Source organism: Aspergillus pseudoviridinutans (genome assembly GCF_018340605.1).
Source record: "Aspergillus pseudoviridinutans IFM 55266 DNA, scaffold_3, whole genome shotgun sequence".
Lineage (NCBI taxonomy): Eukaryota > Fungi > Ascomycota > Eurotiomycetes > Eurotiales > Aspergillaceae > Aspergillus > Aspergillus pseudoviridinutans.
The window spans coordinates 3137622-3164657 of record NW_025091283.1 but is presented as its reverse complement, the minus strand read 5'-3'; the positions used below and the strand labels follow the sequence as shown (position 1 = coordinate 3164657).

At 48.8% G+C, this 27036-nt stretch overlaps 9 protein-coding genes across 9 annotated transcripts; 6 read left to right on the top strand and 3 right to left on the bottom strand.

Moving 5' to 3' along the window:
- Positions 1–497: 497 nt before the first annotated feature.
- Asppvi_004847 (putative FAD monooxygenase) lies at positions 498–2654 on the bottom strand (the record flags this gene model as incomplete). The annotated part of the gene is made up of 5 exons (XM_043300788.1): positions 498–1457; positions 1512–1732; positions 1788–2298; positions 2349–2535; positions 2602–2654. 5 exons carry the CDS (start codon positions 2652–2654, stop codon positions 498–500), a joined length of 1932 nt encoding a protein of 643 aa, XP_043156723.1.
- Positions 2655–3171: 517 nt separating this feature from the next.
- Asppvi_004846 (O-methyltransferase) lies at positions 3172–4039 on the top strand (the record flags this gene model as incomplete). The annotated part of the gene is made up of 2 exons (XM_043300787.1): positions 3172–3216; positions 3278–4039. 2 exons carry the CDS (start codon positions 3172–3174, stop codon positions 4037–4039), a joined length of 807 nt encoding a protein of 268 aa, XP_043156722.1.
- A 4961-nt stretch (positions 4040–9000) lies between these two features.
- Asppvi_004845 (uncharacterized protein) lies at positions 9001–9327 on the top strand (the record flags this gene model as incomplete). The annotated part of the gene is made up of 2 exons (XM_043300786.1): positions 9001–9142; positions 9212–9327. 2 exons carry the CDS (start codon positions 9001–9003, stop codon positions 9325–9327), a joined length of 258 nt encoding a protein of 85 aa, XP_043156721.1.
- Positions 9328–11576: 2249 nt separating this feature from the next.
- Asppvi_004844 (uncharacterized protein) lies at positions 11577–12634 on the top strand (the record flags this gene model as incomplete). Its single annotated transcript, XM_043300785.1, has 4 exons — positions 11577–11880; positions 11946–12211; positions 12274–12515; positions 12574–12634. The coding sequence occupies 4 exons, from the start codon at positions 11577–11579 to the stop codon at positions 12632–12634; spliced, it is 873 nt and encodes a 290-aa protein (XP_043156720.1).
- A 2442-nt stretch (positions 12635–15076) lies between these two features.
- Asppvi_004843 (uncharacterized protein) lies at positions 15077–19054 on the top strand (the record flags this gene model as incomplete). Its single annotated transcript, XM_043300784.1, has 2 exons — positions 15077–15163; positions 15224–19054. 2 exons carry the CDS (start codon positions 15077–15079, stop codon positions 19052–19054), a joined length of 3918 nt encoding a protein of 1305 aa, XP_043156719.1.
- A 571-nt stretch (positions 19055–19625) lies between these two features.
- Positions 19626–20903, top strand: Asppvi_004842 (uncharacterized protein; the record flags this gene model as incomplete). Its single annotated transcript, XM_043300783.1, has 2 exons — positions 19626–19672; positions 19721–20903. The coding sequence occupies 2 exons, from the start codon at positions 19626–19628 to the stop codon at positions 20901–20903; spliced, it is 1230 nt and encodes a 409-aa protein (XP_043156718.1).
- A 52-nt stretch (positions 20904–20955) lies between these two features.
- Positions 20956–21405, bottom strand: Asppvi_004841 (uncharacterized protein; the record flags this gene model as incomplete). The annotated part of the gene is made up of 1 exon (XM_043300782.1): positions 20956–21405. One exon carries the CDS (start codon positions 21403–21405, stop codon positions 20956–20958), a length of 450 nt encoding a protein of 149 aa, XP_043156717.1.
- Positions 21406–23760: 2355 nt separating this feature from the next.
- On the top strand, positions 23761–24954 carry Asppvi_004840 (uncharacterized protein; the record flags this gene model as incomplete). The annotated part of the gene is made up of 1 exon (XM_043300781.1): positions 23761–24954. One exon carries the CDS (start codon positions 23761–23763, stop codon positions 24952–24954), a length of 1194 nt encoding a protein of 397 aa, XP_043156716.1.
- A 251-nt stretch (positions 24955–25205) lies between these two features.
- Positions 25206–26927, bottom strand: Asppvi_004839 (putative MFS transporter; the record flags this gene model as incomplete). The annotated part of the gene is made up of 2 exons (XM_043300780.1): positions 25206–25444; positions 25496–26927. The coding sequence occupies 2 exons, from the start codon at positions 26925–26927 to the stop codon at positions 25206–25208; spliced, it is 1671 nt and encodes a 556-aa protein (XP_043156715.1).
- Between the last annotated feature and the right edge of the window lie 109 nt (positions 26928–27036).

Below are 27036 nucleotides of genomic sequence, written 5' to 3'. Positions count from 1 at the left end.
ACACAGCGGGACCCCTTATAGATATATATGGGTTATCAAACCTTCCCTTCTTTTTCATTTGCAGCTTCTACAGCAAGCATTCATTATCAATTACATACTATACGGAGTAGAGTAATCCCAACTGGCCATTTCCTTGCTTTAGCCCCTGCACCACGGCTGTTCACTACTAGATAATAGTATGCCGTCGCCTGTTTATTGCTCGATGGTTCTTCCCATATCAGATTCCGTCAACCATCGTACCTTAGTACTTCTAAAGCCAAAGCAGATTATTGTCTCGGCCGGGTTATATGGCATGTATCTAGTTTCTTGGGTGTGTGAGCCCAATTATCGGGAAGTATCTTGGAAGGCAAGGCTGAGAAATCGGTGTATAAAATGGAGCGGCCCCTGGTCAGGATTATGGCTACAAGTCTGAGTACTATTTAGGCAAGTTGTCGTATGCCTAGCAGCAAGGCCAGTGTCATGTACGAGACCTGGTAACCGCAATCTTCTGAGCTTTGTCACAGGCAAGTAAATGAACGCAAAAAGCCTTCCATGCCGTGCACATCGTCTAAACTAGACAAAAAGGCGAGATGTTGATCAGGTCGCAATAGAACCATACACCCTTCTGGGTCTATGCCAAAGGACGTATACAGTTCCCCTCCACCAGAATGGTGGTACGATTCATTATCCGCCAATACTTTGGTATAGTCTATACTTCCGTCCTCGAGACAAGGACGGAAAATCTCCGGCAAACAGAAAAGATCGATCCTGTTTCTGTTTGCGGAATGTACCAGGTATACTCCCACCAAACCGACGCCGCCTCTTCGCCTGCTGGCCTTGTTCAGTTGCTGAAAGTATGAGGCCGGGTGATAGAGCGCTTCTGCTAAGCGATTGACGCGAATCATCTGTTCATTCTTAGAAATATCGACCCCGAAAATGATCAGATTCAATTGCCCGGTACTGGAAAAGCGTTGTTGTAGATGGCAGGCTTGCGAATCGCTCTGATTCAGGACCAGTTTGCTGGGGATCCGGGCTCCCAGCCTGATAGCCTTGGCTAGAGACGGCCTGCTGCAAAAGGAGGGACCTTTCGAGCCTCCAGCTTCGGACGACGGGCTAATGAGTAAATTTGTTTGGTATGTTGCGGTGAGCCCCGAGAACGAAGTATTCTCCTCTTGAATAGCGCGCTTATGGTCCTCGTCGAACCTCCCGCGAGACATACTGCACATGCCACAGCAAAGGCGCTGATCCAGCTGGATAAGTCGTTCTGCGATGGGAAGTCTCTCTTGCGCATATGTGGCTAGAATATCCGGCGGCGAGGCGCCACGAGCCACGGCAGCGAGTTTCCAGCCCAGATTGTATGTGTCCTGCATGCTGATGTTCATTCCTTGACCTGCTTTCGGCGAGTGGGTGTGAACTGCATCGCCAGCAAGGAAGAGACGGTTGTGGACTGAGACCTTTGAGCATATCCGCTGGCTAACCTGGGCTTGTTTAGCATGTGCCCACAATGGACAATCGAAAATGGCAGTAAGTACCTTGTAAGTCGTGTGCCAGTCGATCCGGTTTGTTTTTATCATATATGGCTGCATGACCTCCGCGATGCGATCCATGATGACCTCGGGAGTTTGCTGAATCGCGTATTGGGCAGAAGCTATCGGTGACAGCTCGCTGTATATCCGTACCAGGCGCTTCTCGCGCGGGACCACCATCAGTGTTCCGTATTTGGATTTAACAATGCATCTTTTGCGTATATCCGCTGTACCGCATGGCATTAGCAGCATTCTTTTGTATTCGGTGAAGTTGGGGCGAACAACGGAAGTTTGTGATGGGAATGAAATCCACTACACCCCACTGGTAATCAGAGCATTGTCCTTCCAATCGGATGCCGAGTTGTTTGCGGAGCCAGCTATGAGCTCCATCGCATCCCAAAACATACTTGGCTTCAACGACGGTGTCCAATCCCGCGATTGCCGAGTCAGCTGTAGAAGACGTCACGCTGGTCTCGCTGCCCTCGCTGCTCGGAGAGCTCGCTTCGCCGCCGGACATTGAATTCATTGGCTTGACAAAATCAGTTGGAGAAACTTTGTCCAGTGTCACGCGGATTGGATAGGTTGCGTGATCCTCAATGGTACTATAGTCAATATCCAAGGTCGTGGGAATTGTCGCTCGTCTGATGTCGACGTGTTTCGCCGACTGCACAAAGTTCAACAAGTGCTCCTCGACCCTCCCCTGCCGGAGGGTAGATTCATAGAACCTGGACCATCCAGGCTCAGTATTTGCAGAGATCTCCTCTCTTCGGAGGACCCCTTCAACCGAATCACACTGACACATTAACCCTAACACATCAAATGAAAGCCAGCGGATCCACTCACCCACAACGCAAGCTCGACCGTGTGATTCGCTTCAGCCCAGATGTCATTGGCAAGTCCGAAGCTGTCCAAGATCTCCAATGTCCGGCTTTCTAGTCCATCTGCGCGACCGTCCTGCGTCCCTTGCGGCCTGCGTTCCACCAACAGTGTTCGAACCCCAGTCACAGCCATCCATGCGGCAGCCATCAAACTGGGCAGATTCGCTGTTAGCAGGTCCCATTGTTGTACAGCAGTGATAGCAAGCAACTTCACCTACCCTGCTGGTCCCGCACCCAGAATAAGAACGTCTACGCGAAGGTGGTCGCCCATGAGGGTCATGTAGTGACTGATGGAAAGCGCTCGGTGTACTTTTTTTTTTTGCACATGTCTGTCTATTCCGATACTACGCCTTTCTATTGTATCAAAGCACTATACGTCATGAATGTCATACTCTTGGACAACCATTTGAATTGACTTTTCGACTTCACCGCGTTTCATTTGTCTAGCGCACTCTTCCACTTCCTAGAGAGGTATACTGCGCCAATATACAACGATTTAACCCTTATGACGACACGAGTACTTGGGCTCTCTTTTCTGTGCTGTGTTGCTATTTAATACAGCTCTGTCCAACCTTACGGCAGAGAATGGGGCAGAGGACGGGTCATAGTCGCCGGAAACGGAAAGCCCTACAGTCGATGTAAAAGCATGATGACACTCGACGACACTCGACGGATTATATATTTCGAACATCCGTTCCGGCAGCATTAGGGAATATATTTATTTCTATAGCTAAAGTTCCTTACATCAATGTGTCGCTGTGGTCTTTGATCGAGTATACTGTTCCGGAATGGGTGCAGCTCCAGCGTTCTACAAGCCCCAAGGGGAGGTTTTTGTAAGAAACGCCTTTCCTCCTTAGCTTAAGAGCTCCATTCTTCTAACAGACGCATCGCTAGCACAATGACGGAAGAGAAGATGCATTATTAAAGTTCATCACGACGCACCCCCGGCAAGCCGAGATCAAAGGCTCGCCCGAGGCCGTGCTCGCCGCGATCGATGACTTCGGGCACACGCAAGATTTTCTCATGACTGTAGGCGGGTACAAGGGGAAGATCGTCAGCGAACTTATCGCGAAAGAAAAGCCGCAGAGTGTGCTGGAGATCGGGGGGTATGTCGGGTACTCTGCGATCATGTTCGGGGACGCGCTCCGCAAAGCCGGGGGCCGGAAATACGTCAGTCTCGAGATGAACGCCAAGTTTGCGGCCATTGCCAGGGCGCTGGTGGACATTGCCGCGTTGAGTGGATTCGTGGAGATCGTGGAGGGACCATGCCGAGAGTCTCTTCGGAAGATTGCCGGGAATAGCAATGGATCCAAGGCGTGGGATATGATTTTCTTGGATCATTCAAAGATTTCGTACCTGAATGATTTGAAACTTTGTGAGGAATTGGGTATAGTGGGCCCGGGGTCTATCGTTGTGGCAGATGACATGTATGTTCCGGGCAACCCACAGTATTCTGAATATGTCAGGGCGCCAGTACAGTCGAAGGTCGAAGCGAGGAAACCGTTTGTCGGCTGCGTGAGCGATGGTGGATTGTCTTTGGGCAACCCGTATCTTGTCTATGAGTCTACGATCTTCGAGGGCCTCCAGCCGAGTGGACTACCAGTGAGGGATCCCCAACTTACACCTAGTTGTTCTGATCTGAAGCAGCTAATGTGAGACAGGATGCAGTAGAAGTGTCGCACTGCGTGGATGCTGTTGATCCTGACTAGTCTTGTGTCGCTATTAGTCGCTGAGACATATGTTCTACAATATAAAAGCCCTATTTGAGTTGGAGTTGGGCCTTGCATATACAGGCAGGAAGCAGGAGGAGTTAACTATAATGAGTATACTAGAGAGGAAAAATAAGAAATAGAAAGATTAAAATGTAATAGATAGAATATGATAGATATCACTGACTAGAAGCAGAGAAAAATAAAAGAGTGTATATCAGGTGCTATACTCCATACCTCGTACATTCAGGTTTGATTCTGATTTCTAAAATTTAGACTTTAAATTGCAGTGGTTCAGTAACTCACCCAAAACTCAGACCAAATGCAACTCCGCAGTTTAACGTCAACTGGTAAGACCAGTGTAAAGGGAGTAAGATAACTATATATTGCCTAAGCAAGGAGAACTAATTACTGGGTTATAGAATACTTTATAACTCACAGAGATATCTATAGTCTATCAAATGATCTAGTAGTCTGCACTATCGGCGTTGGCTGCGTACGCCGGCTTTATGGTCCGCTGTAGCCCTTACCAGCCCGTCTAGCTCTGGCAGGTTGCAACGTAATTTATCCGTCAAGCTCCAGTTTCTTCACCACTAGCTCAGGATATCTCGGTTGTGGCCCATTGAATATGGAGAAAGGGGATATTATTTGCATCCTCTTTGGTTATCAACGGCCCGTTCGGTCTTGCGAAGAGTCGATTCCCATTTCATCTATCTTGGATCTTGTTTCGTGTTGGGAATTATGTGACGGGGAAGCATTACAGGTCATTGACAAAGAGTCAGAATGTATACAACGGTTTGGAATTGTTTAGACTATGTCATGATGCGGTGGCCAAATGAAGATATGTATTGCGGAAGCTATCGACTAACCACTCAGATAGCAAATATAGAGGCAAGACCTGCTGTATCACAATTGCCCCACTTCAAATGGCTCAAAGCCCTGTATAGATAGAAAATGGCTAAATCCCTAAATAACGAAAGTCCACAGCGAACCTTGCGGCTTGCTAAGTAGAGTGTCAATCACTTGAGACACCACCCTATTCAGTCTTCAGGGCTCTGCAGGAACCTGTATGTGATGGTCGTGATCGCATGCATACTTGTGAGGTGACCTAGGCATATTTGGTGTCAGAAAGCAGTCCTGACGAATTCCCTAAAGTCCTCGGCGGTGATAGTAATATTGCTCTTATTTCCTCCTAGTGCCCTGTTATACAGGGCCCAAAAGGTAAGCATATAGGGACGTCAGCCATCCCAGTTAGAGCAACACCAATTTTGAACTGAGTGGAGCCGCTGGTTAGCGGCTAGCTGGGTTATGAGAGGGGATTTGTAGAAAGACAGTGAGAGAAGTATTGTAATATAAAGTTAGGAGAGCTAGATTGTGGGGGCTTACAGCTTGGCGTGTGCCAGAAAAGGGTCGGTGTGGTCTAGCAGAAAAAAGGCAGTGTGTGTCTAACAATAAATTAATTTCAAGGAGTATGACGCCTGTTTAGCCATGCCTATATTCTGAGAGACCCACCACATTAATTTTCACTCACTGACTGCGAACACCAACCACTAAGTGTTTGATTTTGAATAGCATTAAATTTGAATTATATACCTACGCTTAACACCCCTTAATATCTATAGATTGATGCTTATTTTATGCTTATTATATATATGATATTAATAGATTATAGTAAATTCTAAGTGATTTTCATATTATGCATATGCAGATTGTAACTAAGGGTAAGAGAATATAGGTAGTTAAGGTCAAATAAGTATGAATATATATACATACATTCACTCGACGATAGTAAGCATACTATAGAGTATATACAAAATAAAATAAAATTCTTTATTAAAAAATTTAGCTAAAATAAATTAGAATCTACTGTTCTCCACAGAGCATAAATTTAAGATATTAGGGGATGGTTAGGGTAGGTATATGATTCAAATTTAATGCTATTCAAAATCAAACCTTTTAGTGGTTGGTGTTCGCGCGGTCGGAGAAGGTTGAAAATTAGTATGGTTGTGGTGGGGATAGTAGAGAGGTAATCTATGATAGAACACGCCAAGGTCCAATGTGTGTCGAAGTTTTTGTCAGGTTTTCCCAAACAACGATGATCTTTTTCCGACACACGCTGAGCTGTGTTCCTGATTGAGGGTGGTTTCCAGATTAAGTAGACAGGATTGATAACGTATCCACGGTTGTGTGACCCACAACGGGTTTCCAGTGTATTCCTCATACGAAACTAAACTTTATCGAGTCGCAGATCTCCGTCCTTCCCGTTGTGGTATATCAAATATAGAGGGAATGATCACATATGGATACTAAGAGACCTTAGTTATCATTTATTTGCAAAGGTCCATGGTAGCGATTGTGACAGGACTAAGGTTTGGCGTCCTGGTGTAATATACCTGTCGCGGTCGATGACTGTAGGCTGGGAGGGGCCCGTGTCGGGGGGATCGAATTAGTCTGGATGTAGCGGCACATGTATGTCGAAACGAGCGCCTCATCTGGCCCTGGTTCCTGACGATTTCCATTAATCCAACGGAGCCTAACTCAAATCGATCTTCCGCTAGGATTCTCCAACTGCCATTTCCTCTTGCGTTTCCCCTACTCTTCTCTTGTCGGCCTCACATTCATTATCGCTACCTACCTTCCTTTTCATTAATTATTCTTTTTCTTCCCCTTTCCTTCCTCCTTCTGGCGTTGACAGTTGACAATTTTCAAAATACCTCCGACAGTTTCGGAGTCGACACGCTCCACGCACCTGCAGCTTCGAGAACATTTCCCCGTTTGGTCGCAGTCCACATTATTCTCCTCCCCCTTATCCATACCCTCGTGTATAGCTTCGATTTTAGTTTCTTATTTTTCGCCTGGCAGGGAGAGAGGCGTTGCTGCCCCGTGGGATCGGCGTGGCCTCCGGGTGTCACAGGACTTCAAACTCCCACTCCCATCCCACTGCCTCCCGTTACCAGAAGCAACTCATCATCACTAAGTAACAGTTGATCGCGGGAGATGCGGTCTTCTGGCCGCGGGCATCACGGTGAGGAGCCCAAGGTGTTGATAAAGCTGGCTATGTGCTGAATGAGTTGATAGCTCCGTCGTTCGTCGCCAGGTTACGGACTCGCCTTCGTTTTCGCCGCGACCTCCCTCTGCATACCGACGACCGAGTGTCCCATCCATCCGCCTCAGCCTCCCGTCATACATTGACCTCGACATCGACATCGACATCGACATTGACATCAACTTCCCCTGACCCTCACCACTGCCGCGACGAGAGGAGCAGCCATCATTCCAATTGCGCCCCACAGCCCGCTTCCCTCATCACCCTACCTCCACAAAGCCTGAACAGAATTTTTCAGTTTCCCGCATTCTTCCTCAAGCATAACTCGGAGAAGGCGGGAGGGCTCATTTTTCTCGACACAGGGGCTAGAGTCAATTTAATGTCTAGCGATATGGTGACGCGATTGGGTCTCTGCCGTCAACGCATCAGCCCCCGCAAATTAGTCCCGTTTTACTCTGGATTGAAAGAGAAGACAGAGCTCACGGTTGAGTATCAAGTTCAGGTGGATTGGCACTTTGAAAATGGGGAGAGAACTTACACCACTGAATTTCTGATTTTGGACATGCCCTGCTACGATATACTGCTTGGATGCGATGAAATCACAAAAAATGAGTTATTGACGCTGGGTAAGGGCTTCGGTGTACAACGGGGGGTTCCTCGATCTCACTGGCTGGGGGGTCGGAATCATCTAAAAAGGCTGATTGATCGGGTCCACGACCGTCTACCTAAGATGGTGTGTCACATCACTGCCTCCCTCTCTTCCAAACCACCGCATGCTGCGTCCTTTGGATTATCTAATTCTTCGGGTGGGCGCATCTTGTGACACGTTTCATAAACTCCGTCATTTCCTCCCCCTTTTGGCGTCCCAGTCTTCTCCTTCTCTGCATGGATGGTCCGAATTGACACATTTATATTGTCTCTTATATTTCTGCTCATTGTGATGGCGGAGCAATTTGTCAGATCGATTTCATATGCATAACATGCCGCCGGTTGCGTTCATTTCTCAGCATGCGTGACCTAATGTTTTAATGACTCTTGTCCTTTGTGTCCTTTAGTGTTACAAAATTATAAAGACTTGCTATCTGTTGCGCTAGATGCTCCAGCACGTCGTGCCCAAGCAGTGTGGCCTACTGCGTCGTCGATGCATTGTACGTCAGCGAGTCAGGCGACATAGCCTGAAGCCGATGCGAGATAGAACAGACCGCCTCTTGTGATGCGTGGTAGTTTCTTGATTTACTGGACGACTCCTATATATCCCGGCAAAATGGGCGGGCTTTGATTTGACAGAGGCAGAAGCCAGCCTCGTTGCTTCCAACTGCCAACTCATGCAGCGATCGCATTCTGTACACGACAGACCCCATGGTTTGCCCATGACTTGCATCGCCCCGAGTGGAGGAAGCAGATTCAGCACCGCTCTAATGGGTCAGCTCCCGCTTCGATTGAGCCTCCCAGAAGGGCTCCGTGTATATATGCGCTGTGAGACCTGCTCGGACAGTCTCTGGGAAGCAAATTGCCCGCAGCCATTTCAGCACAGGATCCATACAAGGTAAGAGAGCCTCTATTTCAACTTCGTTACATACAAAGAGGCTCACAAAGAGCCACGAACTCAGATGGAGGAGATCGGGTGCTTCCTACCTGTTCAAGGAAGGACTTTAACCCTGCATGGAATGATTGACAGTGCACTTGACGTGAATATTGTCACCCCACAAGGCAGCAGAAGACTTTCTGCCTTTAGTCCGCCGACACATACCGTCCAGCCTCTCGGCATTGCTGGCAAACGTGGTGGACCTCCATATACTGCTAGAAGTCGGATTGAACTTTGTGTTTACTCCCAAAGACTTGGCGGGAAAAGTCATTCTGAAATGTTCTATGTCGTCGACACGCCACCCCCTGGACACCAGAAGCACTGTGATGTGATCTTTGGACGAGGCTCGTTCATACATAAAATTCTCAACCTGGAAGGCAGCCAGGTCGCCCCAATCGGGCTGCCACCGCTCACCCCAGGTTGGTGTTTTGTCCCCAGAAGACATGTCTCCGTTGATTACTGACTTTGTCCTACCTGCCGATTAATAGCCGAGGAACTGGCGCTGGCAGCAGCGGCAGCAGCTGAGCGACAAAAATTAGAAGAAGAAAGGCGGCAGATAGTGGAGCAGCAGAAACGGGAACGGGCCGCAGGGCGACCCCGCTAGAAGGGATATTCCTCCATATGGTATCTGGAACGAGAATTGTGAGAGGGCCAAACTGTGTAGCACTGCCCCCTTCAGCCCGCCACGCATCAAATCAAATCATGGCAAGATTTCTTCTGTCAAGCCACCCAACCAATAAGTAATTTATGTCCTTGTATGCCTTACCTATATCCTTGATCGATACAAACCGGGGAATTCGATCTCTTGATAAGTCTCGATATTGGATCATATTAGTGTTATAATAATGCGCCGGGTGGTCCGCGCGCAAAAATAGGTCAAAGGCTGATCAAGGGGACAATCACGGGGCTGGGTGCAAGCAGCTGTTTTGGCCATTCATATATACGTGGCCGCCTTCCTTGGCCAAAAGTCGCACACCGACCGGCACAGCCTTGCACAACTTTGCCCCTCCATTTAACTGTCGGGGGACGGTCACTTCGTGTTGAGCATTTGAACTTCCATATCTAATATACGCTGCACCTGAATCTTCAAATGCCGCGGCATGGAAGGAGTGGGTGCTCTCTTCCACAGTCATCGTGGTCGCATAAGTGGCTGAATGATCGGATTCTAATATACTGTATAGGCTACGTTCTTTTCCCACGCAGTAAGGAGAAATCTCGCAACTCCGAAAATGATATAATTGAAGACTATCCACCCCGGAGAAAATCTGTATCTCGCCCTTCACACCCGGTCTGTATCCCGTCTACTTCGCTGATATTATTCTCTTCGGCCGTGTTTTAGGTGTTGCCAGTCCACCATGATCTCAGGCATATTGTATTCGGCTGCTGTCTTCGTCGCGAGAAGTCCCACGTTAAGCCTATCCAGGCAACTGCCAAACCGCCAATCCAGCCTCGACTCCATTCCTCGGCATTATCACATACTAACACGACCTTTGCGCACACATGTAACGACGAAGGGACCACCTCGCTCGATTTAAATCATACCCAGATCTCCCTCCCTCAACTCGACCCAACATACTCCGACTTCATCTATGACGTTTTGCTCTTTACGAAGGAAGGAAAGAAAATACGTCGATTACTGGTACTAGACTTTCGGACTGATGTCAACATCATGTCTGAGGGCGTGTACCAAAGATTACATATGAAGGCCTCCTCCTGTGACCCATCGATCGTCCTTCAGGTGGCCGGAATGGGGGAAGTCACTCCATTAGGCAGCGTGGATGTGGACTGGAGTCTATGGGCAGATAGCACGGTTTATAGTACACAATTTTATGTGGTTGAGGGATGTCAGTTCGATCTGCTCTTGGGACGACCGTCCGTGATCGACTATCAGCTTTCTCGGAAAGATGCAGCAGTGGGCTCGAGGATTCGGTCGTCATATAAGGGTTCATGAGCGAGATTTCAGGTCCTGGATGTATGCAATTTAGGGCTTAGGAGTTGGGCCTATCTATCTATCTATCTATCTATCTATTTTAGTCTAGAAGTGGGTCAACGTGGAGGCACACCACCCTCCTTTGTAGATTATCAGCCTTGCTGTATATAATTGCTGTTTCCACCTTATTTTGCTTATGCTTCTTCCAGCCTATGCTTAAAAACACGGTCAACGGGCCGAAGCCTCTGACACAGACCGTACCCGGAGGGATACGGATGTGATAGTCCTACTACTTCTCTACCTGCGTCATCTTAAGGTGTTATCCGACCACAGAGTGACAGCTTCTGCGTAAGCAGCGTTTGAGCGCGGGGTATTTTCTCTACCAACACCAGATGACCCTTCCACAGCCTTGCCAACACATTGACTGCATTGACTGCATTGACATGGAGCATGCCAGCTCAGCATAACCCCCTCCAAGAAATTTCAGGTTGGCGATTCCGCCTGTCTGAATCCTCTGTCCGGATCAGGATAGGCCCAAGTACTCGATCTGATGCCGGTATACCTTCAGGATAAGGCACATAAAGGCAGAGTAGGCGTAGGAAAATTATGGTGCATTTACCCTGCTGATGCCCGATGAGCCTCGCAGAGGTCGACCTCAAAAGAACCCAGTAACAAATTGCCCCAGTGGAAAAGCAGCATATGCGCAGATAGCCTATGCACAGATGCCCAACCTTTCGGCTTAAATATATCAAAGTTGCCAGTAAGTAGCGAGGCTGGGGATCAAGGACATCTAGAAGTTCCAGGCTAATCCGCAGCTGCTTATCTGCCTTGCGGCTTTATACGCTCTATATGAGCAAAAGGGCGAACAAGTCTATAAAACCTCCATCACGAACTAACTGTAGCAGCTCAAAGGAGGAGTAGTTATGGTTGTAGAAGGCTATGACAAGCTGGCAGCCTTTCTGGGCTCGCACCCTGAGTTCCAGTACTTCCGCCGATTTTCCACCCTCAATACCAAAAACCTTCTCTATTTACAGGCCGAACTGGCAAATCTTGAACAGGAGCTGAAGAATATTATCCAAGAAGACAAGGAGCTCGCCGTTCAGGAAGAAAAGAAACGAAAATACCCCTTCTCCGTCTGGCATCTAAAAAGTTCAGCTAATGACGCAAGCGTGGACTCTTACCAGTGGAATAAGGTCAAAGAAGTACGAGAGCTGCTATACCAATACAGTAAGTCCATCATATTCCCTATCTAATGAGAAGCATTGACTGAATGCTCTTGTTCAAATCAACAGATGCTGCCCTGCTCCAACAATCACAGATCATGGACTTTGGGGCTCCAGCAAAAGTAGAGGCTGCTGGGCTGAGGGAGTGGCTGCGTCGCCCCGAATGTGGAGGCGGAATCTTCCAAATGCTCACCGAGAAGGACGTGTGGAATGAAGCTAACGAAGGCGATATGATTGCAATCTGTCGTCAGCAGGATGAAGTCGACAACTTTACCAAATGGGTCTATACTGACTTCCTGAACTGGTTCCATAATAACTGGGGACATCGAGCAGAGGTATGTCTGTACCTGAAAAAGCTAGACTTTCCAGTAACGGAGCTAATAAATCTCTATCGTAGGACAAATATGACGTCGAGATGGGGGCGCGGATATACGACTATCACGCTATCCAATCTTATACATACGCTGCCAGCATTCTCATGTCCGGGGTATTGCCAGCGTCCTCAATCGTCGTACTTTACTTCTTGAAGGATGCGACTGCAAAGCTGATGGTAGTTTTTGTGTATAACCTGGTGTTTTCTTGGGTACTGGGTTTTCTGGTCAAGGCCAGGAGGGCGGAGATCTTCGCCGCAGTCGCTGCGTGAGTGCGCTTCCTTCCTCTATAAAGTACGGGCTAACATTTGACACCTTACCCGCAGCTTTGCTGCTGTGCAAGTTACCCTCGTTGCTAATTCTGGGGGGTGTCCACCTGGTCAGTAAGGCCATCGGCTAGACGACCGACCTGATTAATTCATGCCTCCAATACACCTACTTATGTATTACTGTGATAGCCCGATCCTTTAGCTTGAAATATTAGGAGAACAAATAGGAACTACCCTGATGCCGTCACCGAGGCGAAGTATTCTGCTCTTTCGCACCCCCCTATTCCATGGCTTGGCTTTAGCACGGTCCGTATGAATCGCAGAAGAACTGATACTGGAGATTTATCTCCGTCCGCACTTCTCGAGCGTTTCTCGCATATATAGCCAGGGCCTCGCATTTTCGGGAGGATAAGATATCGCACCCTGTCCTTTGGATCGCTAAATCCTAAGCAGTCGTGCTCAGTCAGTATCCAAGTCGGTTAGAATGTAGAGAGGCCATCTGGATCAAGCTGCTTGTTGATCTCATGACATCATGTATCCCTCAAGGTGTGACAGCTTCAATGTATCAGCTGTATTCCTTATCTCTAATCAACCACAGCTATGCGGGTTTGTGCTTTAACCATAAATCATATGTATAATTAAGAACAGGTAAAGATGTAGGTGGATTTTAGGCAGCCTTTCGGGGGGAATCATGCAGAGCACTGTTAGAGGTGAAGGAGGTCTGCAGCCAGGGGCGCTAAACCCAACAAATTAAAAAAGCAGAACATACAACAGCTGGGATTTACTGGTGGACGCCCAACTAACTACTAACCAGCAGCGTGTGGCTTGAACGTGGTCAATACCTGGATGGGTGCCCTCGCGGGTGATGGAGGAGATGCCGCTTAAACAAGGTAGTGCTTGGCGTGGGTGCAGTTTACCTAGGGAGATGGTGATGGGCGGGCCCAATCAGAAAACCTGTGGGCCGTGTTTAAGTGGAGGATTCCCTCCGTGTTCGCTAAGACTATATCTTCATCTGGACAAGCTCAGCCCAAATGCAAGCGACATGAGACATGTCTCGCAGTCATGAGGTGAAACTCAGACAATGAACGGTGTCGGCGGAGATTACCTTAGATTCTGCGCAAATAATTGATAATGCTAGAGCAATGATACTTTATAAGTTACTTTCTTAGTCCATACCATCATTTATTGCTATCATGCGGATGGATAGATAGTGAGTGAGGTTTCATTAAAGAGTAGTATAAGATGAATGGATACTAAAATCACTAAAATTGAGAGGCAAGAGATATTTGTAGCTAGTGATTCGGATAAAGAATTTTAATGTCCGAGCACAGCAAGTAGAAGGTTGGTTGAAAAGAACAATAAAGTGATAAGTTGATTGACAGAGTATCATTATGCTAAATACAATATAGACCTGTAACCCTAATTTCGTGATTTCCGGCATAATGATACAGCATACTATAATATGGCAGAGGTTCTCCGCCAATGGATAAGACTTACTACAACACGCCCGTAGCGACATAGGATCTATAAATTAATTCCCTCATCTAGTAGAGAGCGAGATGTCAGTCAATAGTTAATTTTACTTGGGTGTTTCCTCCTAACGGATAGATACAGTTCTATGTCAAGAGTGTAATATCTCACTAGCGCGGTCCCTCAATATCACTAAGATTATTAGGAAGCCTTTGCCAAGTGCTCAGGAGCAGGACCTACCAATGGTGTTAATCTGCTATGGGCCGGACCCTGCTTAGTGCCAGGAACACCTGAGTCGCGTATCCTGGCCTTTATTGGGTGATTAGGGAGAAATTTCGCACTATTGGTAATCTTGTGCCACAATTTCATTAAGAACAAGCCTGCTTGGCACGCTCGTATCTAAGTGCATCCGAACACACCAATCAACCGATGGTGCGCCAGCGGGACCTGCATAAACCCCTCGGAGGAGGGTGATGGTAATGAATCGCATGGCCTTGCGCCAGCAATGGTCCATTCATATTTCTGCCCTGTCAACTTTCGGATGGTATGCGGGTCCGGTGCGCACCAGACGACCCTTGAAAATCTGCGGAAAGGATGCATTCATTGCTCGCCGCCTAGTTGCAATAGCCTCATTTGGTCTACGGTCTATGGTACTTCCGGATTGCTTCCTCGGTCTGGCAAAGGACAAGGTTACGCTTACGGAGTTAGAATGACACAGTGGGGCAGGCCATGCTATCACAAAGCTAAATTAACTAACAATCAACATAGGGAGCTCCATTATCCCGACAAAATGTTCTATTTGGTTAGAGAGGAGGGGGACGAAGGTCTGATATCGTATGTTTAGTGGGTTCTGTATGCACTCCGGCGAGGATGCGACGGACATATTGCAATTTGTGGACTCTCCTTGAAGCTAACGACCACACTCTGCTTCCGTCTTCCTTTTCTTCCAGGGCGGCGCGTAGTGGGACCCTGACATGGGGAATTTGAAGCCATGAAGCAGTTGAGTCAAATATTTAACCAAGATGTCCCCTCCAAAATGTTGGTTGACTCTCTGTACTCTCTGCCGAATTCGTCCCCAAGTCCCTAGGCGATGATCTATTCCACATGGCTCGCCCTCGTGGTGGCCAGTCAGGTCATCCGCCTGGTACATGCAAAAGCTGTATTTGCACATTTCATGGTATTGTCACTCTGTCAACCTCGGATTTAATGTGCCAAAACACTAAGAATGCGTTGATAGGTCACCAACTCCCAGAATTACACAGCCTCTGACTGGGAGTCGGACATGAAATTAGCCAAAGATGCTCATATTGATGCTTTTGCCATGAACATGGCGTGGAAGGACAGCACCAACGACCCTTCCCTTGAGATGGCCTTCAATGCCGCTAATTCCGTGGGCTTTAAGCTCTTCTTTTCATTTGACTACGCCGGGAATGGGCCATGGAGCCAGGATACAGTCATCCACATGATACAGCAGTATGGCTCCAACGGTGCTTATTTCCAGTATAAAGGGAAGCCTTTTGTCTCGACCTTTGAAGGTCCTCGCAATGCAGAGGACTGGGTGATTATCAAGGCACAGACAGGCTGTTTCTTCATCCCAGACTGGTCCTCTGTTGGTGCTAAGCCAGCTGCAGCATTAGCAAATGGTGTGGCTGATGGACTATTCAGCTGGTCTGCTTGGCCATGGGGCAATCAGACAATGGATACCTATACTGATGCTTCCTATATTCAATACTTGAAAGGAAAGCCCTATATGATGGCAATCTCTCCTTGGTTCTACACCAATCTTATGGGTTACAACAAGAACTGGCTTTGGAAGGGTGATAGGCTCTGGTTTGATCGATGGCAAGAACTCTTGGGTCTTGATCCAATGCCTGAATTTGTTGAGATTATTTCCTGGAATGACTACGGTGAATCGCATTATATTGGCCCGCTCTACGGGAAAGCCATGGCTGCCTTCGACATCGGCAAATCAATATATAACTACGCATCGGACTATCCCCATGACGGTTGGCGTGATGTCCTACCTTTCCTGATTGATCTTTACAAGAATGGCCAGGCCAGTATTGACCATGATACTGTGGTCTTTTGGTATCGGCCCCACCCAGCGTCTGCTTGCTTCACTGGAGGTACGACAGTGAATACAGCCTCCCAGCTACAGATTGAGTTTGAGCCAGCAAGTGCTCTGGAAGATCGTGTATATGTCATGGCACTGCTATCTAATGGCAATCATGCTGTAAGGGTCTTTGCTGGGGGCGACCATGGATATGTTAAATGGGAAACACGGCCAGATGCTGAGATTGGAACTGGGATCTTCTTTGGCAGTGTGCCATTTTACCCGGGTAAGGTCGGTGTCGAGCTTTCCAGAGGTGATAGCGAGATTGGCAGCGCTGTAGGCCTTGAGATATCTAATCGATGTGAGGAGGGATTTAACAACTATAATGCTTGGGTAGGCAGTTTCACCGGAACAGGCATCGGCACGGAAGGGAATACTGGGGTTGCGCTCAAAGATCAAGCATGTATCCGAGGCAAAGGAGCATATGATTTCAATGATCTATGCAACTTTACATGCTCTTATGGCTACTGCCCAGTTGGAGCATGTACCTGTGAGCAAATGGGAGTTCCACGCACGAAGCCTAATGCAACAGGGGTCATTGGACACCCTGCAGAAGGCAGGGATGCAAACTACCTGGGTCTATGCAGCTTTGCCTGCAATTATGGCCACTGTCCATCTAAGACGTGCGACACCCAGGAGCATCCCATGCCGGTCCCAACAGTGTCAGACTTCCTGCCTCCTGCGTGTACCGAAGGCACCGGTAATGGCACCTCCATTGGTTTGTGCTCCTACGCCTGCGGTTTCGGCTATTGTCCTATCAATCTGTGCAAGTGCACCAAAACAGGGGCCCTTGTTGAGCCCCCTCCCCAGACCAAGGGAGCTGGCATGGCGGCCGCCGGCATGTCAGACGTGCTGAATAATCTCTGCGACTTCACCTGCAGCCGAGGGTATTGCCCACCGGAGACATGCATGTACAAGGATGAACTTGCAGTTGCGAATATCAAGCCGAACTTGAGGTGGGGTGGCCAGGGTGCAGCTGTCTGCGACGACACTCAAAAAATGATAATTCTGTTGGAAGTCAGATTCGCAATTCTCATGGCGCAAACAGCACAAGACAACTTGCAGTCGTACGGCTTCTACGATACATTCTTCTCGCAAGGCGTGCGAAATCGGCCGGATTTTGCCAAACAAGCATCTGGCGTCTACCAGAGAGTTGCATCGATGCTGGATGGCTCTTCGGGCAATTCGGGCCCTAGCTATGAGCTCAAGATCACTTGTGACTTTAATGCAGATCCATGTAAGAAAGCACAGAACCCGGATGTCGCTTACATGAACCCCGGAAAATTCACAGTGAATATCTGTGACCGTTTCTTTTCGGATCCTGGTATTACAGCCACGACTGATAAGTATGCGCATCCGCCGGCAAGCATTATCGATGCACACCATACAAGAGCATCCGTCCTTCTTCATGAAATGACACATTCGAAGTACGCAATGAAAACAACGTCGGGACTTAAAACCCAAGATTACGCGTACGGATGGCAAAGTTGCAAACTCCTTGCCGAGGGTACTTTCAACCGAGGATGTGAGGCCTACGCTGGTCTCAAGGGGAATCTTTGTGCAGATAAAACCGACCCTACGAAGGATTGGGTGTGTGATGCCGACTTTTCCGCACAAAATGCAGATACATGGGCTGTGATTGCGGCAGGCATTTTCTTCAGCCACGAGACGGGGAGACAAATCCCACTCTACCCGCCAACTCCTGTGTCTGCAAGAGCTGTTTCTGGGCTGTCCGCTAGAGATGGGTGTGTACGGCACGATGACATTATATTTGACTCAGGAAGCGGATTTGAGATCAACGGCTTGGTTTCCTTTGGTGATTCTTTCGCCGCGGGCATGGGTACCGCCGAGACGACAAGGGACAAATGCCGTGTTGGTGGAAATAATTATGGTGATCTGATTCATCGGCATCTCGGAGACGATACACTGTCTATTGAGAAGAAGGTCTGCTCTGGTGACACAACAATTGGCCTCCAACGTCAGATCKGGGAATGGACGGGTTCATCCCCTGCAAACCTGGGCACATTGACTATGGGAGGAAATGATCTTGGTTTCTCGGACATCGTTTGGTACTGCGTTATAACTCCGCTTACGTGGATACCCTCATCGTGGAATCGCGCCAATTGCGAGGCTGCAAAGGATAAAGCTCGCGCTTTGATGAATGACCAGGGAGAAAGTGGCCTGCATTATAAGCTCAAAACTCTCTACAAGAGTATCCTGAACAAGGCAGAAGACCATGACTTTGCTCTCATTGTCACTGGTTACACTGGATTCTTCAATCATGACACCACCGATTGTGACCAGAGCACCTTCCATTACTTGTGGGCTGGTTATAATCCTCCTAGTGATGGGTTCGTGGATCGGGTCGTTTACCTTACCACGTCGCTACGTACGGAACTGAACGGCCTGGTCGGTCAGCTCAACAACTTGATTGAAGCTGCCGTTCAAGGTGCCAATTCCGAGTTAGGATCCACCAATGTTCACTATGTTGACGTCCAATCGAACTTTGACAGCCACCGCTGGTGTGAGCAAGGGGTTCATGAGCCCGACGCCAGCGCTCCAAACACCTACTTCTTTTTGAGCGGCTGGACCGATTTTCCTCTAGACAACACTGCTGTCACATCGTCCGATTCTGCCGATATTGCCTCCCTTATGCAGACCGGGGTCAACCTTCCAGAGGCGTCAACTTGCCAGCAAACAATAGGCTCGGATCCAGACCCGTATGAAAAATTCCTGTGTCTGGCTTCTATTGCGATCAACGAAGACCCGAATGGACCAGTAGCTTGGTCGTACAACAATGCGACCCAGGCCATCAAAGATGGGAATGTGAACTCGCAGCATGTCTCCGACTGGTATCCTACTCGACAGATCAAAACTTTCCACCCACGGAGTCCTGGAATGGGACTTTACCGTGATGCTATTCTACAAAAGATTGATGCTATAATGGACACTTAAGCAACTGCGATCGCCAGCACTCTTGTCCAGACGCCTCCCTCTCTCTTTCTTTCTTTTCCTTTTCTTTTCTTCTCTCTCTGGTCTGTTGTCAAATATTTCATTCTTCCTCTCGCCAGCTTAATGCGATTCCTCTTGTCCAAATAGTTTACTCCTCTTGTACTGGTACCCTCATGATAGCTGGAAGCATGCAAACAAGTGTGCCTTCTCTTCCACGCCTCCACCTAGGCTTCAACTATCAGACAACGTAATAAGTAATCAAGTGAGCCACTTCAGAAACTCAGCGATGCACCAACCTTCTTTCCTTTAATGCTTCGAATCAACCACAACCCCTTGATACTGATCAATTTCTGACTCCACGGGCAGTTCACCTATTCCTTACTAGGCTACTACTAGCTACAGGGGACCCATGAGAGGATTCTTGACAGGGGACTACCCGTCATGTGACAGGGACTATCTTAGCGCACAGGATGGTTCGTATAAATACCTGCCTCGAAGGTCCCAGCCCCCAGTCCCCAGTCCATTCAACTACCGCCTACCCGCACACCACTTACTTCATTTAACTCCAGCCCAAATGGGTCAGCTCTCGTCTTTCGTGAGATCTTCTGGCGCAGACACATCGTACGACACTCCCTGACAATCTATGCAACAAAAAGCTAAGCCAGACAGACTTGGGACTCCACGTCTTACTCTTACTTTGGAAGGAAAACCATTTCTCGATCTCGACTCTGATACGTCATACTCCCTCGTCATCAAGATCACGCGGGATGAAGATGATTCCCAGACACAACCATGCATCATTCACTGGGACCCTATTGAGGATGCATTTGGCCAGCCGGGTATAATGCTAGTCCGTTCTAATTACGACTTCACGGAGGACCGGGGACCTGTTCAAGTCGACTCTAACCAGTTACGGGAAAAATCCCTCCACCCAAGGAAGGTATCCCTGTCTGACCCGTGCTTCAAACAACTGTACCCAGGCTCCAGCGTCTTTTGGGAGCTGGACTTGCCGCCTGCCTACTTCGATTCCTTCCAACCAGGAGGCGATTACAGAATCCGCTGGGTAGGCGGACGAATCTCTTTGTGGGACTGGGGCACATTAGCGCAGCACAACGGCCGCATGCTCGGCCCCAAATCCCCCGCAGTGGTCCTACCGGGCGGGCCAGAACAGCTACTGACCATTAACGATGTTGAAACCGATATAGAAGAAGAGATACCACTGTTGCCGCCTTCGCCCGCGCCCGTTTTCGCATCTGCCAGGATGAGTGGCGCCCCGGTCTTCAGCCTCACCATCGCAGGACCTGCTACGCTATCGATGAGAGATCGCAATTCACGGGGTGGACTACGCTATCCGGTCACAATGACACTCTCGTATGACGCAGCTCCGGATGGCTTAGACGGAAAGCCGGTCACATTTCATACGTACATATTCAAAAATATCGATGATCGACAGGGGGGTTTCAGGCTCTACTTTAGAAAACAAGGGGACGACGACTGGACCTCACAGGAACTTCCGGTCATCTTTACGCACCACATGTACAGATTTTCCGAGTGCATCCCGGTAAATGTTGGCCGCAACGACAAGTATGAATTTGCGGCCTTGGTGCCTGGTGAGTCGTGGTCATTCACACGGGAGGTGACTCATTTCCCGAAGGATGCAGCGCCTGGTGATGAATTCCGGTACAGGTTTAAGGGTACGCAGCTTGACTGGTGGGATTGGGGACACTTTCGAGATCATGAAAATACCGTGGTGGGGATTGAATACAAAGTCCGCGATCCGAAAGATAACGGGGGTCGGCCTGCGCTTGTGGTGCCGGCTAGTAATTGGGTCGAGTTTACAGTGGCTGAATGAGATCCTTGCTTACAAGGCATCGGATTTGAAAGCAAGGATATTATCTGGACATTCACATCTCTGCGGGGGCCCCCAAAAGCGGCTCTGTCTCGGTCCCCCGTTGTATAGTCGCTTTGCTCGAAGACGAGCGATTCAAGGCTAGTAACAGAAGCACTGCCTGGCCGAGGGCGAAGACAAAGCTGTCAACGATGATGAAGCCAACAGCCCCGTACCACACAGTAAAGGTATTCCAACTGTAATGACCCTCCAATTTCTCATACGGAAATGGAAGACTTGGTATCCATGTCACCGAGACGAGCGTGAAGATGAGAGCTTGCATAGCCAGACCCTGCAGACTCAGCGCATTTGGAAATGGTGCAACCAAAATCTCACGAGCTTGGCAGAAGATTCCCAGAACGCCTAGCGCCGTGAGAACTGGGTAAATGTAGATGGAGTGCACGCCGTAAAAAATTGCCGACCAAAGTCTTTGAGCTCCATAGTCGGGGATGGAATTGATAATCATCAGAGAAACGATCGAGATAAGGAGAAAGCTGGTGTAAGTGGCAACCAAGAGTATCCTCCGGTTGCTATAGATGAGAATTTGTATGAATCTGCGGGGACAAAGATGAGCATTTACCCAGATTGCTTCAGGACATTAGGATGGGATCTCACAGTGCAAGAAAAAGAATTGTGACCACAGCACAGTGCCACAAACTAAACCTGTCTCCTGCGCTTGTGGTGAAATGCAGAAAGAAAGGGTGGCCCTCTTGTTCATTCACAACAAATAGTAGGAATATATAGATGGAGAGATGCTCAGTGGCGATAATCAAGTTCCACAAGACGTTCAGCGAGGAAACTCCATTAATGGTTCGTTTCCGCTGGATGAGCAATATCTGGGGAAGAAATGAACCGACAGCGAGAATCAGCAAGATACTAAACAAGTCAGTAAAGATATTTTGAAGACCCCTTTCTGAAGTATGCATACACACGCCACCATAGAGGCGGCTCTGGAAGTGACAAACGCCACCAATCGAACTCAGGTGGCTCTGAAGGTGACTCTGGAGATGACATTGAGTTGTGAGGGGGAGTTAAGAAACTATAAAGAATGTGGAGGCCAAATGGCATCAACTGCCTTGGTCAGCTAAATAGGAGGTATAAGCTTAGTACACAGTATTTGTAGGAGTGTTCGGCTTTAACCAAGTGTTGGTATCAGACAGAAAAGACGGGGAAAATAAAAAGAGAACTGAAAACAAAAGGCGCAAAAGCTTATATAAAGCCCAAGGTGTAAGAATGCCAAGATGCGGCGGCCCTAAAATTCCACTTATAAAGCCAACTAGAGGGGCAATATAAATGAAATGAGCTAGCTATACTCCGTAGTACCTCTCTATATGATGATAGCGTTAGCGCTGAAAATAGCCCGCTTTGAACCGTCGCTCAGCGGCTCACCACCGCCTGTGCCGGGCTACGCTACTGCCTACAGCCCCTTGCGGTCTCGACATATCCATTCCATTTTCATCACTATAAGCCCGACTCTCTCCCTCGAACGACGACGTATTGTCTCACGCTGCTGAGCACCACTGTGCACTCAGGAGATGTCCGAAAAAGTAAGGTCTCAGTCGAGCAGTCACTCCACAGTTACCATTGGGATCTTTCGAATAAGGGACCTGGAGATGCGCCGTTCACGTAGTTTGGAAGCTCGAAATAACCAGCAATTGTTTGGAGAGTGGTCTTGTACACATGCTAGCATTCCTGCTATGTACCATGTCCGATGTGACATTCAGATAGAGCTCCTCAATGAAGTCCTGATGGTCTCGCATGGGCTTCCTCGGCGACATTCTCACGTTGTTAGGCATATACGCCTGGAACCAAATTAGTATCTAAAAGATGTCAAATGGCATAGTCGACGTAGAATGCTCTTCTATGTGCTCACAGAGAGTGGAAACTCCTCTGTGGCGATCTTCAAGTCCCGTATACAGTAAGTATACTGAACTCCTCAAGATATGTGAAATGCCCCCTAGAGTGTGCGTATAAGGTATCTTAAATTGGAACATTCCAGTACGAAAATTGGAGCTTGATTTAGCTTTTGTCAATCAGCGTAGCCTTTGCATGCTGGATGATAAATATAGCTCAATTTAAGCAATTTTATATACATTTGGCATACATGCCTGCGAAAGAATCCATGCGTACTTGCATTGAGGAATACATCACATTTACTTCACTTTATTAAAGAATAACCACTTGAAAATCATCATCTCAGTCATGGCATCTCTCTGACTATTACTCTACAGGCACAGTCTAGATACATTAAATCATACAAGAATCAAGGCAATCTCTCTGTTGCACGCACGCTATTCCCAAAAAGGGATACAAAGTACTCTTGACAGGCGCCTTTCATTGGCCAGGGGTATGATTAGTGATTACATGATACAGCCCACGTCCCGGAATTGTTATTAAAAGGGATTCTTGTCCTCTCAGCCATCCCTGAAGTAAATCAATTCTCGGTGGAAACCATCTCAAATGAGCATAGAATACGAGTTCGGCGGGCCGTAAGGAAATGTCCTCTTCATTCAAATCAAAGCTAACATCTTGATCTCCTACAGCCTGGGTGCCGTGGCCATCACCTTTGGCTTGCCATTGCTGTTGTACATCTTTGCATTTGCTTGTAATGATGTCTCTGGTTGCCCAATACCCTCTCTTCTGCACATTCACTCCCTCACCTGGGACAGGGTGAAAGCAGACACAGGACTACTCAATGTCAGTATGGCCAATTTCTTCAGCTGGGAGGTAACGTTTGTTACTGTCGCCTATTATATTTGGGGCCTACTTCTCTGGAGAATTCTTCCCGCGAAACAAGTCTACGGCACTAAGCTGATACACCATGGCCGTCCACTCTCATACAAGTTCAATGGTTAATATGGACCCCTCACATAATCTTCTGTACATTGCCGGAGCTAAGAATTCTCAAGCATTCTTTGCAAGTGTGGTTACTCTAGTCATCTGCGCGGCAGGGACCTACCTCCAAGGCGCCGACTTCCCCGTCTGGTCTTACATCACCGACAACTATGTGCAGCTTTTGACAGCGAACATCTTAATCGCATATGCACTCTCTGTTTTTCTTTACGCCTATAGTTTTACTGTGGACACTAATTATCCCAACCGGGACCTTCGAGAGTTAGCTGCTGGAGGTGCCACGGGTAATCCGATCTACGACTTCTTCATTGGCCGTGAGCTTAACCCTCGCGTCACTCTGCCGTTCTTCGGGGAAGTCGACATCAAGACCTGGTGCGAAGTCTGCCCTGGGCTGACCGGGTGGATCCTGCTTGATCTTGCCTTTGTAGCCAAGCAGTATCGCAACTATGGCTACGTCTCTGACAGCATCGTCTTCACGACAGCCGTACAAGCATATTATGTTCTGAGCAGTCAATATAACGAATCCAGCATCCTGACCATGATGGATATTACTACCGACGGCATGGGTTTCATGCTCTCGTTCGGTGATCTCGTCTGGGTACCATTCCTTTACTCGACTCAATGCCGCTACCTCTCAGCTTATCCCGTACATCTTGGTTGGCCGAAGATCGCGACTGTTAGTGCTGTGTTTGCGCTAGGCATCTATATCTTCAAGGCCGCCAATAACCAAAAGCACGCTTTCCGCACGCAGCCGAATAACCCGGCTGTGGCTAACCTTTCCTACATCCAAACCAAAAGAGGAACTAGGCTCCTCACGGCCGGATGGTGGGGTGTCTCTAGACACATCAACTACTTCGGGGACTGGTTGCAGGCTCTGCCCTTCAGTCTGCCTACGGGACTCGCTGGCTACATGATTTTACCTGTGGGCAGTGTATTACTTGATGCATCGCAGGCCGTTCCTATGCTGGATGGGCGGGTCGCTATTCAGGGACAGGCGGCTGGTTGGGGCATGATCTTCACCTACTTCTATGTGCTATACTTTGGGATCTTGTTAATTCACCGCGAACGCCGAGACGATGCCATGTGTGCGAAGAAATATGGTGAGGACTGGAAGGAGTACAAGAGGATCGTTAGATGGAGAATATTGCCTTGGGTTTATTGAGTATAACTCGATAGTCAGCTCAGTAGGCTGTGGTTCAAATGATTTTCGTCCCGCGGTTCGACATAGATCCAAAGGAGGAGTCGATGGACACATTGCAACATATAGTTTCTCTAGAGCACTTAGATTGTTGTGAAGTAGGGTCCCGCATGCAGTCCTCAGAGACTCTAGAGACCAAGGAAGGAAGAGAAGTAATTAAATTAACGTTATTCCTTTAGCGGCTTCAAGCCTTATGCACCATACCTTGAACCTCCTCATGCAGCAGCGGTAGCAGTAATGAACAGCCGCTCCCATTTCATACCCAGTGTCGCAAGCAGGGTGATAGCACCAGCCACAATGCAGAGAATATAAGTCCGATCAATGGCCGTGACGATCGCAGCGAGGACGCTGCTCTTAGTAGCCAGGTCCAAATCCTGCACGAACGTCGAGCCAGTTCCGGAAATGGCGTCGATGATGGTCGAGCGAGCCTCGTGCGGGAGAACCCACGAGATTCCTAGAGAAGACCCTGAGCGCCTAGCTCAGAATGCGGAGGGGAGTGACTTACGCTTCGCAGCCTCATTGACAAAGACACATTGTGCAATGACCAAGGCAAACGTCAGTCCATTGAGCTGTGCGGTGGTGGTAAACGCAACGGCGGCCGGGATCTTTTCGGGCTTGACTTTGGCCTGCGCCACGGCGTGGCCTAGTTGGAGGTACATTCCCGCTCCCAGACCGATTAGCGCACTGTATCCGTACGTGGCTCCCGCGCTGCTGTGGGGATGGATGGTGTACATCAGCGCGGAGCCAACCAGGCACAATGCTCCTCCCATGATGTACCACGGGATGTAGTATCCCAGACGGGAGGTGAGGTATCCGCCTCCGACGCAACTGAAAACGAGTAAACAGACGAACGGGAGTAGCCGAACGCCTGACTGAAGCGACTCATCTGATGCAGTAAACTGGAAGTATAGGGGGATGATGTACGTGGGGACCGTAACGCACACTCCCGTGCAGCAGCCGCAGATGAAGAGGAGGGTGAGGAGCGGCTTGCGCCACGAGACCAGTTCGACGGGGAAGAGGCGAGTTTCTTCGGTGGTGAAGATGCAAAACGTTTGCTGGATTCCAAAGACAATGAACAACAGGCCACCGAGCACAAGTGCGGCGATGATGCCTGGTGCGTTCCACGGATACATGGCGCCAGCGAAGTTGACACCAATGACTCCCGCCGCAAAGGCACCCATGAGGATGAGCGAGCCCACGAGATCCATCCGCTTCAGCCGCTCGATAACAGGCGTCCCCACGGGCTGGGGATGCAGTGAAGGCAGCAAGAAGATGTACACCGGGGTGAATAGCCCGCCAACACAAAGATTGATGTAGAACGACCACCGCCAGCCCGCAGAGCTATCGGTAAACGCACCGCCGATTATAGGACCGAGCACGGTGCCCGCGCCCCAGGTCAGCCCCATCGCACTAATGTACATCGGACGTTCTTGCATTGACGTCAAGCGAGGAAGGAAGTTCATGACGCCGACGTACTGGCCCACGCCGCCCACGCCGCAGACCACACGGCCCCCGATGAGCATGTTCATCGAGTGCGCCGCTCCGCAGATGGCAGAGCCCGCCATGAACACGGCAATGGAGAAAATGTACATCCACTTGATGTTGAACTGATTGAAGATCTGGAGCCAAGTGAGTACGGTGGCGCTGGACGCCATCACGAATGCGACGCCGGACCAGGCTAGCTTGTCGACTCCGTTCAGCGATTTGATGATGGCGGGCTGGATGTTGGCGACGATGGTGTTATCGAGGGCGAAGAGGAATGTCGAGCTGTAGATGGCTAGAATGACCGTGACCCATAGGAAGCCGTGGATATTGCGTGGACTCTTAGAAGTATCCTTGCCCTGATCGCTTTCTGAGCAGCTACTGTCTTGTTTCTCTGCGTCTTTTGGGATGTCTGAGTCCGACGGCCGCATCTCCCTGTCTCCGAGATCTGCCATTATTGGGAAGCTATGGCTTTAAAATATTAAACAATGTTCTAGCTTGAAGGTAATGGATTGCGCAGAACAGCTCGTTGCAGGAGGAAGAATCCTGGCTTAATTTGAGATC